The sequence below is a fragment of the Sapajus apella genome, unplaced genomic scaffold, assembly GCF_009761245.1.
Source record: "Sapajus apella isolate SASKATOON/1434 unplaced genomic scaffold, GSC_monkey_1.0 scaffold33, whole genome shotgun sequence".
NCBI lineage: Eukaryota > Metazoa > Chordata > Mammalia > Primates > Cebidae > Sapajus > Sapajus apella.
The window spans coordinates 17,360,326-17,380,386 of NW_022436973.1; the positions used below are offsets into that span (position 1 = coordinate 17,360,326).

Genomic DNA, 20,061 nt, shown 5'->3' on the forward strand with positions numbered 1-20,061 from the left:
GATGGAATAATTAACATTGTGATTTTGTTAATATTAAATAGTACACTACTACTGTCCAACTCACATTAAATTGGCAATGGGATTTTATATGTGCATCAATAATTTATCTCTTATTTTATGCTACAAAAAGAGGATCTGGGGTACAGCTATAGTTTTCTCTATCCAATACTACTTCTCCAGGAGGAACTTCCTCTGCTTTCTGAGAATAGCCTCTCTCATATGCTTCCCTTGGGAGCTGCTATATTTTTTATCCCTCTTCCCTTGTCCAAAGCAATTCGTCCAGGGGAGGCATCAATCCAAGTTGGGTAAGTCGTCCTCTGACTTCTGGTTGCAGGCCTGGTCATCGCAGGACCCAAACAAGGTTTTCCCCAAGATTGATTTTACATGTCAATGGGGAAATAAAACTCAGAAGGGATCAGTACCTATATTTTCTATCAAGGGGAAGCCTGTCTACAGCTTTGGAAAAGAATAACATGAATATGCAGAGGAAAGCAGGGGCAGAGTTTGGACAGTCCCCTTTCTTGTGTGATACACCCTGTGTACTTTGCTAGTATATACCCTTCTGGCCTAAGTTAGTCCAGCCTGGAATTCTGTGGCTTGCAATCAAAAGAATCCAGACAAAATAAAAACAAACTAATTAAAACAGAAATAAAACAATTTCTCTGCTTAATCGCTATACAAGATAAACTTTTGTATTTTGGGCTCAGAGTTCCTACTGCATGAGACATGAAAATAAGACCCAGAAGAGTGATTTTTTTCATATAATAATTGAAATGCTTTTTGACTAACCTAAGGGTAAGGTATACCAACTTTTGGTGTATTTATTAGCAGGCTTGCTCTGCTCAAAGAACCATTCAATCACGTATTAGTCACAAAACTCACTGAAAGTAAACTGACTATTAAAGGTAGAGAGGCAGCAAAGATTCACTTGAACTTCCTAGGAAATAAATTAAGAGGGTATGTGGTAAACTGAATAGTAGTAAACAACATTTAATTTTGACTTTTGGTATTTTTTTTTTTTTTTTTTTTTCTTTCTGTCCCAAAGGAACAGACACATCTCAATTCCTCTACTGGTTTGTTTGCCACTCATGATAAGTCTCCCAGCTCAATGTTCCAAACCTTTTAAGGAGTTAAAGAAAAGGCTCTGGGGAGTAAACTTCATGCTGCTTCTCAACTCTGCTAAATTTCACTTGGTTTAGTCATATGAGGGCGAGAAAATGGTTTCCATGGAAGAGAATAATTATTTGATTCTAACTCAAAAGGGATAAGAAATATGTGGACAGAAATTGGTATGTTTGGAGTCTCTTCTAAGAAGGATAATTTTGGAACATAGGCCAAAAGCCAAGTCTAGAATATCCACACTTCAGGCACTTCAGGCGCAACACATCTCCTTTCCCTTCCACTTATCTAAAGATGCCTCCTTCTTTTCCGTTAGTCAAAGCATCTACTCTGGATTTTTGCTATACATTGTTTTTCTTCTACAAGAAATTAATTTACAAAACATCTGAACTAAGTAACCTACACAGCAAACACATCACAGACAATTTAAAAACAAGGTAGAGGCAGGAGGATCACTTGAAGCCAGAAGTTTGAGACTAACCTTGGCAACATAGTGAGACCTGCCTCTTAAAAAATACAGAAAATTAGCTAGGCATGGTGGTGCATGCCTGTGGTTCCAGCTACTTGGGAGGCTACGGTAGGAGGACCACTAGAGCCCAGGAGATGGAGGCTGCAGTAAGCTATGTTTGTACCACTGCATTCCAGCCTGGGCAACAAAGCTAGACTTGGTCTCTAAAAAAACAAACAATAACAAAAAAGCAAAAACATGGAAGATATTTATATGGGAGTGCATCCTGACCACTCATTCAAATAATATTTACCTACTATGTGCCAGTACTATGCTAATATTGATGGTCCAACCTTTCTCTGTGAGCAGAGAGAGCCCTGTCCACCCAGAGCTATAATCTCTTCTAGCTCCCTTCTCTTTCCAGAAGGAGAAAGTCTTAGACAAAAAGGGCAAACATCTTGATTATTCTATGAGATATTCTTTCACACCCCCCCTCTTTTTTTTTTTTTTGAGAGGGAGTTTCTCTCTTGTTACCCAGGCTGGAGTGCAATGGTGCAACCTCGGCTTACCGCAACCTTCGCCTCCTGGGTTCAGGCAATTCTTCCGCCTCAGCCTCAACCTCCTGAGTAGCTGGGATTACAGGCACGCACTACCATGCCCAGCTAATTTTTTGTATTTTTAGTAGAGATGGGGTTTCACCATGTTGACCGGGATGATCTCGATCTCTTGACCTTGTGATCCACCCGCCTCGGCCTCCCAAAGTGCTGGGATTACAGGCGTGAGCCACCATGCCCAGCCCTTTCACACCTTTAAAATTATTATTTTTAAAATGTCTATAGCTACATAGAAATGACACTAAAATAGCTACTTGAGTCTCAATGTTTTAATAATCTTTGTAATTTTTTTTTCCTTGCAAAGAAAAAATGAACATGAAAGTCTGACCAAGACTTCTATTCAATGTGGAGTTGCCACCTGATATGGTTTGGCTCTGTGTCCCCACCCAAATCTCATCTTGTAGCTCCCATAATTCCCATGTGTTGTGGGAGGGACCTGGTGGGAGATGATTGAATTATAGAGGTGGGTCTTTCGCATGCTGTTCTCAAGATAGTGAATAAGTTTCACAAGATCTGACAGAATTATAAGGGGGAGTTTCCCTGCACAAGCTCTCTTTGCCTGCCACCATCCACCAAAGATGTGACATGCTCCTCCTTGCTTTCCACCAGGATTGTGAGGCCTCCCCAGTCACATGGAACTGTGAGTTCAATTAAACCTCTTTCTTTTACAAATTGCCCAGTCTTGGGTATGCCTTTATCAGCAGTATGAAAATGGACTAATACACCACCTCAAGTAGGGAACCAGATAAATAAATTCAGCTATATTCATACAATAAAATAATATGAAGCCATGAAAAGCATTAAAAACATGACATGAAAAATAACCATGACATAAAGCTAAGTAAAAGAAGCAAACTGAAAACTATATGGATTTGGATCTGTGTGTGTGTGTGTGTGTGTGTGTCTGTGTGTGTGTGTGTGTGTGAACCCCGTTAGGGTAATAATCAGGAAAACTGACAAAAATGTTGATAATTATTTTATTTCTTATTCTACTAGTAAAGTCTTTTGCTTATTTGTCATTTCCTGTTTAGTAGAAAATACAACACTTTTGGGGAAAGCTGAATCATTTATTTTAAAATAAATGACCCTACGTTAAAGTCAGAATATTGGACGAAGATAGATATCACTACCATAATTGATAGTAGGAATACTTCCTGACACTGCAATTACTCCCGGCGCATATACTTCATCTAGGCAACCACAGAAAGGAGAACATTCAAGTGTGGTTCCCAGATAGCTGGGAGAGTACATGGTGCTGGTAGATCATTCAGAGAGAGACAATGAGGTCCCTCAAGCTGTAGCAGGATATGAAAAACTTAATACATGGTTATATTTGAAGTGCATATAGATTTCATTGTCAATATTGTACGGAAAAAGACTTTCATTAAAAATATATGTACATTATCTTGCTATTCCTCCTTACAGTTCCATGGGGTGAGAGATATTTTTATCTTCACTGAACAGGTGAGAAAACTGACATTCAGGTGGTCATGCAGTGGCTCGGTGGAGGAGCAGTGGCCTGAAATGAGGAGATATGACCCTAGACCCCCACTCAACACCATTCACATCTCAATGGGCCAGTGCATTAATAGCTGATCAGTATCTGTCCAGAACTTTTGGTCTGAAACACAACTTTTTACCTTTTTGGTATTGAACTCAGTTTGATGGTACTAATGTTGGTTTGGGGGTCTGGAATGACTGCTGGTGGGACAGACAGGAAGATGTGCAAAAAGAATGTGAGCCACTAATGTTGGTGTGAAGAAAGAGGTAAATGCATGGGATTAGAACCTGTGGGAGATATAGGAAAGGAGACAAAGGACAGGAGGCAAAGCAACGCAAAGCAAAGCAAGGCTCTGCAGAGGATAACACATATGGTGACTGTGAAAGAAATGAGGAAATCTCTTTCTGAAGCCACTAAAAAGGAGGAATAAGAAAGACGACCAAATGGAGGGTCAAGCACATCTGCGACTGAGAAGCAAAAACTCATTAACATTACCACAAAATCCCTGCTCACTGGGCTGTGGGTGTTTAGTCGAATGTGATGCTAGAACTGAATACCCAGAGTGATTGGGGACCCTCAGGTGAACCCCTAAGAATTCCATCCTTACCAAAGTCACTTTTAAAATTAAAACCTAATCCTAATGGTATAGACAAAACACAGGTTTAACTGGTGGCAGCTGATGAAAAACAGAAAAACGGATTAGAACAGATTCCCTGACCCTGTAGTTCTTCTCTGGAGCCAGAGTCCTTTACCTGGGGTTTACAGTCCCCCAAGCTGTTCATGGAGAGATATCATGGAGCACAAGCATTTGAATAGGGGAAGGAACTTCCATCTTTATTTTCACTAACTTCCAACTAAATCAACCAGTACCTTCTACTGTGAATGTAGGGAGGGGACCACAGGAGTGATTTCCACAGGAACTATGACTTTGTCATCAGTAGATAATACACTCAACTTGACGACCAGCCTGTAAAGACCTCACTGTATTTCTCATTTCAAGTAAAATAAATTTTAGGCTTACTATAAAATGCATTTGGAGCAAAGATACACTCTAAAATGGTGCTTCTTTAACTTGACTATATAACAAGTCACCTGGGAATCCTATTAAAATGCAAATCATGATTTAGCAGGTCTGTATTGGGGCCTGAGACTCTGCATGTCTAACACACTCCTAGGTGATTCACGGCCCACACTTTGAGTACCCAGACTGTAGAGTTATTTAGAGGTGGAGCTCTAGGGACACAGATTCTTTTTTTTTCTTTTCTTTTTTTTTTTTTTTTGGACAGAAGTAGAGTCTACAGAGCTTGATGTGCATTTTACATCTCCTATGACGATATGAACAATTACCTCAAAATATCCTCTAGGTACTTATCAATTGATAGACTTAGGCAAATATGAGCTCTCATATCCATTTTTTTCTGCCTTTACTATTTCATTTCTTAGAAGTGTTTATTATATGTATCCCCTGAGTGTGTGGTGACAGTGTTTTATTCACTTTCATCTCCAGTGTCTATCAGAATGTTGTGCAAATATTAAGATTTCAATAAACTTTTGACAGGGAGTTTATGGATGCCATGCTTTATATTTCTTGAACTGTGGATGCTGGCATTTGAAATGCATAATCCTTAACCAAAGCACGTTGGCACTTAATCCCCAAAGCAATTTGGGGAGATGAAATACTGTCGGCTTAATTTTCCTCATCACCCAACTACTTTTAACCTGGGGCTTACTTCTTTTTTAATTACACTTCGGTTTGTCTAATTTAGCCTGGGAGGCCTGTTCATTATTTAGAACCACAAGCAAAGATAGAACTAGCACTTCTGAATGCCTTTCCGTCAAAAGATTTCCTGACAGAACAATCTTTGGTCATTTTAAATGGAGCCGGTAGGAAGCTCTGGCACACAGGTCGCAGCTGAAGGCAGGTAGTGAAAATTGTAAATGCTTCCAAATGGCTATAAAATAAACATTGTGTGGTTCTAATTCCAAGATATTCAGGCCAGTATAGACATGTGTAGCAGGCATTAGGGCTTTATCTGAAACCCAAATCCATAATCACAGTGGTGCAGGGGTAAGCAATTGGAGTAGGTGACTTACACTTGGCCTGAAAGGGCCAGGCTGGCTTGGGCATGTATTTATGCCTCTGAACAGTCTTCAAAACTTTTACAATGTATACTCACATTCCTTCTTAGGGAGAGGGGACTGGAAGGGCATATGGTGGAGTTGCTGCCTCTAGTAAGATTTCTACCACCTCCCTAGCTCCTCAAGCACAATTTTCTTACCTACAAGCTCAGCTGGTTTTCCTCAATTCCCAACCAGCCTTCTCCTCCAAGAGAAAAGCTCCTGAGCTGCTTTTCACACCCTCATCAGTGGGAGTCCATATAGTGCCTCATGCTCAGGCATTGCTCCTGGGATGTGTAGGTTTTGCACAACTTTCCTGTGATTTCTGTACCCTATTTCTGCAGCTCAAATCTCCTCACGAGGCCTTCTAGGGAAGTTTTGGCTTCTGTTTTCATCTGTAGTCTGAATTCCTCTTTCAGGAATCTCCTGTTGAGTACTGGGCTTCCCTCTTGCTCTGCCACTCTCTTCTGAATTGCCATGTGTCTTTCCTCAGGGAATGGGTCTTGCCCATTGGGGCCCTGGGAAACTCCAGATGATTATTGTTGGTGATATGGTTTGGCTGTGTCCCCACCCAAATCTCATCTTGAATTCCCACGTGTTGTGGGAGAAACATGGAGGGAGGTGACTGAATCACAGGGTAAATCTTTCCTGTGCTGTTTTCATGATAGTAAATAAGTCTCATGAGAGCTAATGGTTTTAAAAAGAGATATTTCCCTGCACAAGCTCTCTTTCTTTACCTGCTGCCATCCACGTAAGATGCGACTTGCTCTTCCTTGCCTTCCACCATAATTGTGAGGCTTCCCTAGCCACGTGGAACTGTAAGTCCAATTAAACCTCTTTCTTTTGTAAATTGCCCAGTCTCAGGTATGTCTTTATCAGAAGTGTGAAATGAACTAATATTGCGATTCCTAGACTTCTTCCTTTATTTTTGAGATGGAGTCTTGCTATGTTACCCAGGCTGGAGTGTGATGGTGCAATCTTGGCTCAACTTCTGCCTCCTGGGTTCATGCCTCAGCCTCCTGAGTAGCTGGGATTACAGGCACCCACCACCGTGCCTGGCTAATTTTTGTATTTTTAGGAACTTCTGACCTCAGGTGATCCACCCACCTCGGCCTCCCAAAGTTCTGGGATTACAGGTATGAGCCACCGCTCCTGGCCAGGATGTTCAGAGTTCTAAGCAACATTCACCCTGTCAGTAAACTTGAGTCATCTGCTGGAGACCCCAGGACTCCTTAACCCCTTGGGCTGCTGTTGGCCTGAACTGTGCTTTGGGACTGCTCTTTCCTGGGACACCACTTCCCGTAATATACTGGAAAGCACAGCCCCAGAGTGGTCCTTGTGGAATTTTCTTCAGATTACATCAGTCCTCTGTTCAAAAGCTTCCAACAGTTCCCACCTGATTCTCAGTGAAAACACAGAGGCCTAAAGATCCAAAAGGTCTGTCTCCTACCCCAAAAGTCCCATCTCTCTGACCTGATGCCCTATAACCCTCCTTAGGCAGAGCCACCCTGCTGTTCCCACAACATTTAAGCCCATTTCCAGCCCGGAGTCTTTGCATGTCAATCCTGCCTAGAAGAGTCTTCCTCCCTTTTGGCTGTTGTCAGTTCTTCACCTCTTAATTCAGATGTTGTGTAAACCTTTCCCTGCCTGCTCTATTTAAAATACTCATCATCCTTCGCCAAACCACCCCTCCCTATTATCCCATTTCTAATATTGTTTTTCTCCGAAGCCCTTATTACTACCTAACATACTACATATTTTGCCAATTTATTTTGTTTATGGTCTGACTCTTCCTTTTACAATGTAAGCTCCATAAAGCCTAGGATTGTTATTTTTATTTACTACTGTTTATTTAACAAGCAGGTGTCTAATAACCATTTGTTCAAGGAATGAATGAATGGATGAATTGTAATTCATTAGGATTTCTTTTTAAGGTGATGAAAATGTTCTGAAATTGATCCTGGTGGTGTTGTACATATCTATGAATATACAAAAACCACTGAACTATACATGTTAAAATGAGTGAATTGTGTTTATGCGAAATAAAGTTGTTCAAAGAGAGACAGGTATGACATTTCAGGTATCATAATGAAGAATTTTGCTTTGTGTTCTCTGTGTGAGCAGAACACCAGAGCAACTCCCTTCATTATGATGACATTGGCTTGAAATCTGAATTAGCAGAGGCACATACACAATGGTTATAAAGAAGGGGCTCTAGAGGGATTAAGGTTCAAATCCCAACTGTACCACCCTCCAGTTGTGGAACCTTGGAAAAGTAAATTTTGCTATATACATATTTTTTATCTGCAAAATGGGGCTGACAATAGTACCACACTCTAATGTTTATTGTGAGAATTAAATAGGATGGTTCCTATAAATGGCTCAGCACAGAATACAACCCCATGATGACTGTTTAATACATGGCTGCTCTTTTAATTTTTATTATTATGTCCTGGAGTACCGGGGATGAGTTGCTGGAGAAAGTCAGATGGCAGTGGCTGTAGCCGAGTCTCAAAGCCATTATTGCCCATTAGAAATTACTTTGATTTTCTCAGGTCTGTCAAGGCAATCCCTCCTTGTGTCGGATCCAATCCCTGTCCAGCCATTCTTTTACTGATTCCATCTTGTTTCAGTCGTTCACAAGCAAGGCAACCCCTCGAAATCATGTGGAGCTTATTGAAAAGCAAATCATGAGCCTAACATTTAGGTATTGGGCAGGAGTTCTTGAAGTCTGGTCCTGGGACCAGAAATAGGAAAAACACCAGCCCTACAAAAGATCTGTTGGAAATTTAAGGTAGGCCCTAAACATCACTTTAACCTCTCCAGGTGATGCTGATGCATGCTCAAGTTGAGAATAACTGCCCTAGTTAGAATTGGATTTTCAATAAGCAATTCATGCAATTTTGATGTACTCATTGCATACAGTCACTGGGGAACCAGTACTAGAACAACAGCATTACACCAAATCACCCATTAGACAGTGATAGCTAAATCATCTGTAGGTTTCCAACCCTACAAGCTGAAGCAGCTCATAATTCTCTTATATGCACAGATCCTCAGCAAAGAAATGGACAGTTTATACAAATATCTCTTAAAATCCATTTCTTCTGGATACTCTACCTTAATTTCTATCAAGCTTACTTATTTCTTTGGTTTTGGTATAAGCTTGTTTTCAACGATATTTTATTCGTAAATTTACTTAATCCACCTGTCACCAAATATTTACTGTGTCCCTACTATGTATCAAGGAATCAACAACAATAGAGAGAATGTCTCAATTAATGAGAAGACATTTTGGAAGCAAAACTGATTATCAATGGTGAGCATAGCACTTCCTTTCACAGGGAGCCTTACGAATTGGGTAGCCAACATTCCATGTTGGCCACTTAGGTACTGACTTTTCTAACTATAGGAGAGTGGACTGTGTAATTTTTTTTTTAGTTCTTGCAATGCCCAGTGCTACCAAAAAAAAAAAAAAAAGAAAAGAAAAAAAAAGGAAAATTTGTTTGCAACATGTTCTTAATTTCTTAAAGACATAAGTGTTTTCTATTTCCTTGTGAGATTTCAAAGATTCCCAAAAGCAGTTATAAACTCAAAACAAGTTAATGAAAATAAAAATAATAAAATATAGCCTTATTGGCAGACGACAGAAGAGCTTGGTAAAGATGCTAAAATGGTGGGGATTATAAAAATATTAGTGTGGTGGACACCATGTCACCTAAACAATCTCTCAAGTCGGTGCCAGTCACACCCGCCCTTACGTCCTTTTAGTTATCCAAAAGTATCCAAAGTTGCACAAACATAAATCATGTTTCTCAGGCTTACCAGTTTAATATGTTCTCGCTTCTGGTATTTTTCACTATAATACTGTTCTTGCCGAAGATTAAGCAGCTGCTGCTGTTGTTTGTCCTTCAAGTCAATTAACTTTTGGGTCATTTCAGCATCCAGGGCAGCGAGGTCTTGCTCAATTGTTGATGAACCATGATCAGGACTGCTGGGTTCTGATCTGCAAAGACACAGAGCTTGACTCACAAAACAGGCAGGCCATAACAAGGTGGAGGGAAGGTTATTCACCTGAGTTTTTCCTAGAGAAAGTTCTCTGTTTGGCTGGGCGTGGTGGCTCACGCCTGTAATCCCAGCATGTTGGGAGGCTGAGGTGGGTGGATCATGAGGTCTGGAGTTCAAGACCAGCCTGGCCAACATGGAGAAACCCCCTCTCTAGTAAAAGAAATGCAAAAATTAGCTGAGTATGGTGGCAAGCACCTGTAGTCCCAGCTACTTGGGAAGCGGAGGCAGAAGAATCACTTGAATCTGCGAGGTGGAGGTTGCAGTGAGCTGAGATCGGGCCACTGCCCTCTAGCCCGGGTGATAGAGCAAGACTCTGTCTAAAAACAAAAAAAAAAAAAAAAAGAGAAAGTTCTCTGGAAATACATATTTTCATAAGCGACTTGGAGAAGCGGGTGAAACCCCAGGACAAGCTTAGCAAGAGTGTCTCTAGTTCCAGAGGGTGAATGGAATTCGTGTTGCTCTAGAAAGAGGTGGGGGCAGAAAGAAAAGCATAGAGTCTGGGGGCCCTAGGCACGGCAGTGGTGAGAATATTAGTCCCCCTTTGGGAAAAACAGTGTCTAATGAAAAACTTTCAGGTTTTAATCTTTTTAATTATTTTAAAATATGACAAGTGTAATGTCATGCCCAGTAACCTTTCCCATATGAAAACTTCAGAAGACCCTGCATTGAGTAGACTTTGTTAGATGAAGCTAAAGACGTGCCCTGTTTAGCACTGGGGTGATGATTGTAAATGGAGAGCACATGCAGATGCCATGGACAGACAACCCTCCTGACTGACATCTGAGTTCTGTTTCTTAACACCTTTTTTTTGAGATAGAGTCTTACTCTGTCATCCAAGCTGGAGTGCAGTGGCGCAATCTTGGCTCACTGCAACTTCCACCTCCCAGGTTTGAGTGATTCTCCTGCCTCAGCCTCCTTAGTAGCTGGAACTACAGGCATGTGCCACCACACCTGCCTAATTTTTGTATTTTTAGTAGAGATGGGGTTTCATCTTGTTGGCCAGCATGGTCTCAAACTCCTGACCTCAAGTGATCTGCCCGTCTTGGCCTCCTGAAGTGCTAGGATTACAGGCATGAGCCACTGCATCTGGCCTCTTAACACGATTTTTAACAGAAAAGACACACAATGAAAATAAGACTTGGAGGCTTCATTAACTTCATTGATATCTTTACCCAAATGGCACTTTCCATATGATGCTTACAAGGGGGAAAAGATGCATTAGTACATTCTAAAATATTTAGAATGCTTCCTGTGAGCAGCATGACTTTCTCTGCATTGTTCTTAGAGAATCATACAGATATTTAGAAGGTTAGGATGAATATCAAAATAAATGAAACCGATGCTCATTAACTTATGGTATGATTCTTTCCAATTTTCTGCTCTGTACTATTACCTGCAGGAAACCATGGGAAGACTGAGTGTTGGGAACAGGGTACAAAGAGTAGGTATGCTCTTTTCATTTATATGGAATCCCTTCCAGAAAGAAGACTAAACCACCACCTAAGACATCCAACACATCAGACTCTGCCTCCATATTTTTCACTTGCAGTCCGATGGGCCAGCTAAACCTTCTTAGAATCAGCTGTCCCTAATTCTGGTTGCTTTTTCTTTGAACTGGGCCAGCATCAGTGGCATCACATGGAGAAGGGAGTTGGTTGAAGCTGGTGTTAGAATCTGATTTTGTCAAACAAGGGATGCAGAATTCTCTCAAGTTTCTTTTTCCATATTTATGTGTAATGCCAAATGAAGACGAACATTCTACAAGGCTCCTCACTGCAGTGTTGAGGAGACCTTTCCTCTTGGCATGACACAATTTACCTTAAATTATTTTATGTGGCAGGAAGTCATTGTAGGCAGAGCATAAAGGCATTTCTTCAATCAGTTCCAACCACCCCAGCAAAGGCAGCTCTCATTACTGACCACCTGCCATGTGCTAGGCACACTCATAATCTAGTAAGTTGGTCTACCCATCTCCAGTTTACATTTGAGGAAACAGGGGAGATAATTGGCCAAGGACACAGCACGGGGGAGCAGTAGTGCAACTTGCCGAAGGTCAAAGATTACAGGGCAGAAGAGCAACACCTGTGCTCTTAAGAGCAACACAGCATGACTGCATGCCATGTCTGGACCAAAACTATTTTTGAGTAACCTGTCTTCACATTATGTAGAAAGCTTACTGGAGATGATTAATATTTGAGTAAGAAATTGGTGTGATTCCTTCCAATTTTGTAGTCTGTATTATCATCTGTAGGAAACAGGGAAAGAGAACAGGCATGGTGGTAGCTGACGCCTGTAATTCCAGCACTTTGGGAGGCTGAGGTGGGCAGGTCCCTTGAGCCCAGGAGTTCGACATCAGCCTGGGCAACATAGTGAGACCCCATCTCTAAAAACAAATTAGCTGGACATAGTGGCATGCATCTGGGAGGCTGAGGCAGGAGGACTGACTGAGCCCAGAAGGTCAAGACTGCAGTGAGCTGTGATCATGCCACTGCACTCCAGCCTGAGTAAAAGAGCAAGACCCTGTCAAAAGGAAGGACAGAAGGAAGGAAGAGAGGAAGGGAGGGAGGGAGAGAGGGAAAAGTAACTCAATGGATGTAATGCCCATCTATTCATTTTTCTGAGGTGTTTTCCGGATTTTATTGCATATCAAGGGAGATGGAAGACAGATAGACATATTCAGACCCACTGGCTTTGCCACTTGAAGAAAAGCTCCTCCTGACGTATCTTTAGATACTACATGCTAAGGGATTTTTTTGGTTTTGTTTTGTTTTGAGGGACAATACAAGAAAAAACCAAGTGAACCACGTCTCTGCATCTTCTATAAAAACAAAGTTGAAGGTATTATCCCCTCTGCTGCTTGTACAAGATCCATGAAATTAAATCTTTGGCAGTCTAATACTAGGAAAATGCTTGTCTCTCTTGGAAGAGTCGGCAAGTTTCCTTTAATCAGATAAGGAGAATTATCAAACCCGTATGTCCTTTTCTCAGAAGCTAAGAACCAAATTCAGTGTTCAAGGACAGAAATGACATTAAATGGTTGGTGCTGTCCTGTGGAAATAGAATGAGAACCACATATGTGATTTCTTTCATATGTGTCAGTTCAAACTTTTAGTAGTCACTTTAAAAAGTAAAAAGAAATGAGTGAAATTAATTTTAATAATATATCTTATTTAACTTAACACATCCAAAATATGATTTCAACATGCAATTAAAATAAAATCAACAGATAGATTTTAGCTATTTTACATTCTTTTTTAAAAATGAAGTCTTAGATATCTGGTATGTATTTTATAGTTATAACATATCTCACAAACAACAGTTCAAGGTGGCTCCGTATTGGGCAGCAGGCCTAGATAACTTGTACAAAGCTCAGCCTATGCACATGTGCTGTTTCTCTTTCTAGTTTCATGGAATTTTTACATACAAGTCTTCTACGACGTTACTTCAATATTCTATTGGAAGTTTGCAGGATATGACTTACAAGTAAATACAAAAGTGAATAAACAAATAAGTACTGTGAAAGAAAAATAAATCTTGGGGCCTCCAAATCACTAAGCTAAAGGGAAAAGTCAATCTGAAAATGGCTTAGGGCCAACCTGCCTCCTGTTCTATTCCAAGTCATGCCTCTGCTCTTTGGAGAAGCTAATTAGAAACTCAAAAGAATGCAACCATTTGTCTCTTATCTTCCTATGACCGGAAAACCCCTTCCTGGCTTCAAGTCTTCCTGCCTTTTCTTGGAGTTGTCTCGCCTTTCCAGACAGAACCAGTGTTCCTCTTGCATATGTTGAGGGATGCCTTATGTTTCTCTAGAATGTTTTATACATTGTGCTCTGACCACCTTGGGCACACGTCGTCTGGACCTCCTGAGGCTGTGTCACAGGTGCATGTTCTGAATCTTGGAAAAATAAACCTTCTAAATAAACTTCCTAAATTAACTGTCTCAGATTTGGGGATTCACGGTACATATAACTAAAGTAGAAATTCAGGAGAAGTTTTGGGAAAAGCTTTGCCTGAAGTGGCTATGTAACTACAGGTAAATGGTAATACCTTTAACTTGCAGCTTCCTCCTCAAACAAGTGACAAATATAACCTAGACGGCCATTAGGGCTGCTCCAGCCTCCAGACGATGATTTTGTTACTTTTTAAAGCCCAAGTATTAGGTTTTGATAGTGGTTTCAATTTAAGCATGTGGTAAATCATATGTCACAATATAAATCTAAAAAAATGCATCTTATCTCTCTCTATGACTTGGCATCAAAAGAAGATTATTCAGTAAAGGAAGAATGCAATAGTTTGTCTTATACTTTGCTCATTGACAGGTCACTTACATGCTTACATAGTTTCAGGGTAATTTACAAAGTTTTCAGTTAAAGAATGCAATTTTATTTATCAGTGGCAATTATTATCAGTCAAGCTTTTGAGATAAGCTTTACTGAGAAAGCTCATGACAATGATTCTAAAAAAGTTTTGAGTAAATGTACAATTAATTCTGCATAAGACTTCCTAGAGCTGGGAAGATCAGTGGATTATCTTTGGCAATACATTGTCTGCTGGTTAGCTAATATATGAAAAATGGGCTATCTGATAAGAGTAATTTATCTGCTATAGTACAGAAAATGAACAGGAGTAATAATTTAAACTTAAAAGGCTTTTCTTCTCTTAATACTACAATTCATTGAAATGCTATATCTACACTGAAATAGAACTAAGAGATACTTTTGCTTTGAAAGTTATAAATCTTCTAAATGATACACTTTTTTTTAAATACCACAAACGTTATGAGCTGATGTTTATAGAGACTTAAGAACAATGTCTTATACAATGCTCTGTTAGTGCTCACTAAATAACTAAAATTCAAAATTAAAATATTCTTGATAGCTTAATAAGCACTGAGATCTCAGACAAGAACTGTCTGTGCCCTAAAGGGATAACGACAAAATTTAAAGTAACTGCATTTGCTTCCATTTCCCTAATTATTAAACTTTGAATAAAATATTTTAATGTAAACATAAACACTGTTAATTAGAGAATTCCATGTTGCAAAACATTATTTATTGTCAACAAGTTCATACTATATACCTGCAAAGGATGTTCAAAGAAATTCCAGGAATCTAAATTTTGAAGAGTAATCTCATAACATTTGAAATAGTTAATGGGCAAATTTATTTGGGCATTGTTATTTTATATATCCATTTGTTGGGCAGAGATACTCAAAGATGTTTGTTGTACAGAGATAAATGATTGCAAGTATAGGGACCAGAAGCAGTCACAGGTCTATAGAGATGCAGATTCCAAATCTACAATGTGATAGGATACAAGAAGCATCTCAGGGGGAACTGTGCCATGACTTCACTGTCACTACAGCCTTGTGTGTTTTGTGTGCCCCTGGCCAGGTTACTTGGCCTCACTGGGTTTTAGGTCCTCTCTTGTCATATGTGGGTGATGTCTGTACCTACTTCACAGTGCTGCTGTGGGAAATAGTATATGCAAATGCTTAGCACATGTACTGGGTTAAATAACATCCCTGTAAACTTCAGGTTCTGCCCAGAACCTCAGCCTGTGATCTAATTTGGAAAGAGGGTTGTTGCAAATGTAATAGGATGAGGTCATAGCAGATTAGGATGGACCTGAATCTTATGATTAGTGTCTGTCATTAGAAGAGGGAAATTTGGACCAAGACACATACGCAGGGAGAATTCATGTAATAATGGACTCAGAGACTAGAGTGATGTGTCTATCAACAAAGGAATGCCAAAGATGGCCAGCAACCCCCAGAGGTTAGAAGAGACAAAAGATTCATCCCCTAGGCTTTTCGGAGAGAGCATAGTCCACTGACGCCTTGATTTTGTTTTTTGGTTTTGTTTTGTCTTGAGACAGAGTCTCTCTCTGTTGCCCAGGCTAGAGTGCAGTGGCACCATCTCAGCTCACTGCAACCTCCATCTCTTGATTCAAGCAATCCTCCCAAGTACCTAAGATTACAGGTGTGTACCACCATGCCCGGCTAATTTTTGTATTTTTAGTAGATATGGGGTTTCACCATGTTGCCCAGGCTGGTCTCAAACTCCCGTTCTCAAGTGATCCTCCTGTCTTAGCCTCCAAAAGTGCTGGGATTACAGGTATGAGACACCGCACCTGGCCCATATCTTGAGTTTGAATTCCTAGCCTTCAAAACTGTGATAAACTACATTTTTACTATTTTAAGCCATCCAGTTTGTTGTACTTTTTATAGCAACCCTTGGAAACTGATATGACACATATGCCCAGTACTTCGTTGACACTCAATGGAGTGCTATTCCAGGACTGGGAATAGGACCTCAATAGGGTACAAAACAGGAAGCCCCCTGTGGTCAGCCAGACCCTGTGTCCACAAAGTCCCATGATAAGCTATGGTGAGCAGTCCACATGTGGGGTTCTGACAGCAGGTAATACTCTGAAATCCACATGGCATTCTCACATTTGGAAGCAGGTCTTTGTGGGAGTTTAGAGATAGGGTCTGCATTGTTCACACAAGAGTCTTGCAGTTTAAGAAGGGCCCTGAGCCCAGAGAATCCAAACTGCCCTAGCTCATCATGTTGGGAACTAAGAAGAAAATACGGGTTTTCATGTGAGGTGGTGGGAGATGGCACCTGGGAAGGCAGGCAGGGATTAGACCAAAGTAGGCCTTTCAGGTACCCTTCAATGTCTAGGATGCTCCTGAACAATTCTAGACCAGGGCCAATCTGTGGCAAGTCGGTAGACCCGCAGCATCAGCAAACCATTGGAGCTTGTTAGAAGAACAGCAGCTCAGTCCCCACCCAAGGAGGTCCCTGAGGCAGAAACTCTGGGGTCAAGGCCCAAGAGTCTGTGTTTAGCAAGTTCTGCAAGTGATTCAAATGCACACTGAAATTTGAGATACACTGGTCTAGTCTAGATAACAAGAGTGTCCTGAACACATTTGGTGTGCGTAACAGCATGAGTTTCCTTCTCTAAAGGACACCTGGGAATTGCCGACTCATACAAGCAGGCTTCTGTCTTCCAGCCTTCTGACCACGTATCTTATGCTCCTTTTAAAACAAATCAAGAATCCATCACTTTCCATGTCTGCCACCATCATCCTAAATGAAACCACCATCATTACTCAGCTGGACTCGTGAAAAAGTTCCCTAACTGGTCTCCCCCTTCCGTTCTGAGCCCTTGATCCTCACTATTCAGAGTATTGCTCATGGAATTGCAGAATCAGCATCACCTGGTGCTGCTCAGGCCCCAACTCAGACATGCAGAGTCAGAATCTGCACCTAACAAGATCCCCCGTGACCCACATCCATTTGAGATGCACAGTTTGAGGGTCCCTCTTCCACACAGCAGCTAGAGTCATTTCTCTGAGACTATTAAATTTCATTCTTCAGTAGAATCTTATTGCACATTCGATACATTTTGAACTGTCACTTGCTCCAGCTCTAAAGAACCTGGCAGTGGGATTCCCTCCTGTTTCTCTGATCCCATCCTGTTTCCCTCCTCTCATGATTTACTATGTTTCACCCACTTTGTCAGCTTTACAGTTCCTGGAACATGTTCATTTTTTCCTGCCTGAGGGCCTTTGCACTTGCTGTTTCCTGTAATAAGTCTCCTTAGTTCTTTGCATAGTTGACCAGGCTTTATTCTTTCCATGTCACCTTATTGCAGATCAACATGTCAGAAGGGCTCTCCCATCTCCAATCATTCTCTATCCCATAGTCCTATTTATTTCTTTCCTCGATAGTCCTCATCATAACCTGAGATTATGTTGTGTGTCTGTTGTTTATTGCTCATGTTTCCCACTTTACCATGTTAGCTATTTGAGATGATGATTGGGTAGGTCACACTTATTGCTGCATCTTCATGACACAGTGGCACTCAATATATACTGAGTGAATGTGTGAGAGATGCTTCTCACCATCAAGGTCTGGGTACATGGGGCTGTGGAAACCCAGGCCCAAACATAGGAGTCATCTGTGTGCCTTATGGATTTCAGACAGGGTAGCAAAGGATACTCAGCTTCTCTTTTCTATTCTTTTTTTTTTTTTTTTGAGACGGAGTTTCGCTCTTGTTACCCAGGCTGGAGTGCAATGGCACGATCTCGGCTCACCGCAACCTCCGCCTCCCGGGTTCAGGCAATTCTCCTGCCTCAGCCTTCCATGTAGCTGAGATTACAGGCACGCACCACCATGCCCGGCTAATGTTTTGTATTTTTAGTAGAGACAGTGTTTCACCATGTTGACCAGGATGGTCTCGATCTCTTGACCTCGTGATCCACCCGCCTCGGCCTCCCAAAGTGCTGGAATTACAGGCTTGAGCCACCACGCCCAGCCAGCTTCTCTTTTCTAAAAGAACAGTTGTGGCTGGGCGTGGTGGCTCATGCCTGTAATCCCAGTACTTTGGGAGGCTGAGGCAGGCAGATCACCTGGCCGGGAGTTCAAGACCAGTTGGGCAACCTGGTGAAACCCCATCTCTACTAAAAATAAAAAAATAAAAAAACAGCCAGATGTGGTGGTGTATGCCTGTAATCCCAGCTTCTAGGGAGGCTGTGGCATGATAATCACTTAAACCCAGAAGGTAGAGGTTGCAGTGAGCTGAGATGAGGTCACTGCACTCCAGCCTGGGTAACAGGCCAAGACTCTGTCTCAAAAAAAGACCAGTTGCCTCTCCAACTAGGTTCTAGGTACACAAGGTAAAGTCTCATACCCATGAGATTGGCAGCTATAATATAGGAAGTTAGCTAATTGGAATTGGGACCACAGACTAGACTCAAGGGAAGACTTCCTGCATATTTATCCTCAGAATTTGGTCAAATAAAAACATTCAATCCACAAGCAAATCTGAGCTAAGGTACCTCAAAAGCTATGGAGAATGGAGGAGGTTAGGTGGCTTTCTTGTCATGGTACAGGTGCAAAAATATGATCTAAAACACTAAAAATCCATGTTAACGACTCTTCATGCTATGAAACTAACCAAAAATATTCATTGAACTTACTTTTTCTTACTGTCCTTCTTGGCAGACTTTTCCAAAGCTGCTCTCCTTCTCAAGTAGTCATTCTGAATCTCATTATACTTCGTAGTGTGTTCTTTGATGAGGTCAGTGGTTTTCTTGTGGTGCCTCTTAACCAGGTCTTTCATTTCTTTGTAGTGCTTCTTTTGAAGTTTCACAAACGATTTCTGTTGCTTTAGCTCTTCGATGGTCTGTGCTTCCACTTCTGCAACAAATGAATATGAAAGCTAAGGGAATGGGAAGACTGAAAGTCCAGATAGAAAGAGGAGCAGCCGCCTTCTTGGAAGAAATGTTTTATCTTGCCTCGCTGGAGTTTAAGAGCAAAGTTTTGATGTCAGATATATCTGGGTTCTAGTCTGGCTCTATCACCTGCTAACTTTGCAACTGTGTTCCTAAACTTCTCGGAGACCCAGTTGGTTCATTTGAATATATATATATATATATATACATATATATGTATATATGTGTGTGTGTGTGTGTGTGTGTGTGTGTGTGTGTGTGTGTGTGTATATATATATATATAGTTTGGGTTCCCTAGAAACAGGGTGCAAGATGGGGATTCAGGTGCACATGCTTTACTGAGGCACTCTCAGAGTAGGGGAGCTAGGGAAGCATACGGGGCTGGGGAAGGAGCTAACCAAGGGTGTGAGCTCAGAATAATGGAGTCTGGCCTCTGCCTGATCCCATGGGAACCTCTGGAGTGTGAGTTGTAGCACTGAGCTGGTCTCACCTTGAGGGAAGAAGGTGAGCTTCTCACATATTTGGGACAGTCAGAGCAGGGAGGCATAACCGTCTGGAGAGGGGGCTTCCTTTTGGTTGAGGGCAATTTTGCAGAGAAGGGGAAATAATGAGCTGTTAGCAGCCAACGCTTACCACAGCCAGGAGATGGTCGCACCAGCTGCACAAGGAATCTGGGCAGGGCACCAACAGCATTGCTATAAGGATTATAATGCTTCTACGATTTTATAAGGTTGTTAAGATGATGAAATAAAAGAACTCACGGAAAGTATTTAACCCAGTTTCTGGCACTGTGACTGTGGGGGTTTAGCAAATAACTGCAGGTTCTACAGCACCATTTCTAAAGGGTACCATTTACAGTATAAACATCTCAGGTTTGTACATTTATTACAGTATATCGCAGTAAAGTGTCTCAACAGAAGATCTCTTAATATAATTTGCACAGTCATCA

General features: G+C 41.2%; 1 protein-coding gene across 2 annotated transcripts in view; it reads right to left on the minus strand.

Moving 5' to 3' along the window:
• The window catches only part of PLCB1 (phospholipase C beta 1), a 757,711-nt gene that overhangs the window by 114,866 nt on the left and 622,784 nt on the right, over positions 1 to 20,061 (minus strand). For both annotated transcript variants that reach the window (XM_032295662.1, XM_032295663.1), the window contains exons 26-27: positions 18,858 to 19,077; positions 9,626 to 9,806 (exon numbers count right to left, since the gene is read on the minus strand). In XM_032295662.1, coding sequence (XP_032151553.1) covers positions 9,626 to 9,806; positions 18,858 to 19,077 — 401 coding nt within the window. The remainder of the gene's footprint in view (positions 1 to 9,625; positions 9,807 to 18,857; positions 19,078 to 20,061) is intronic.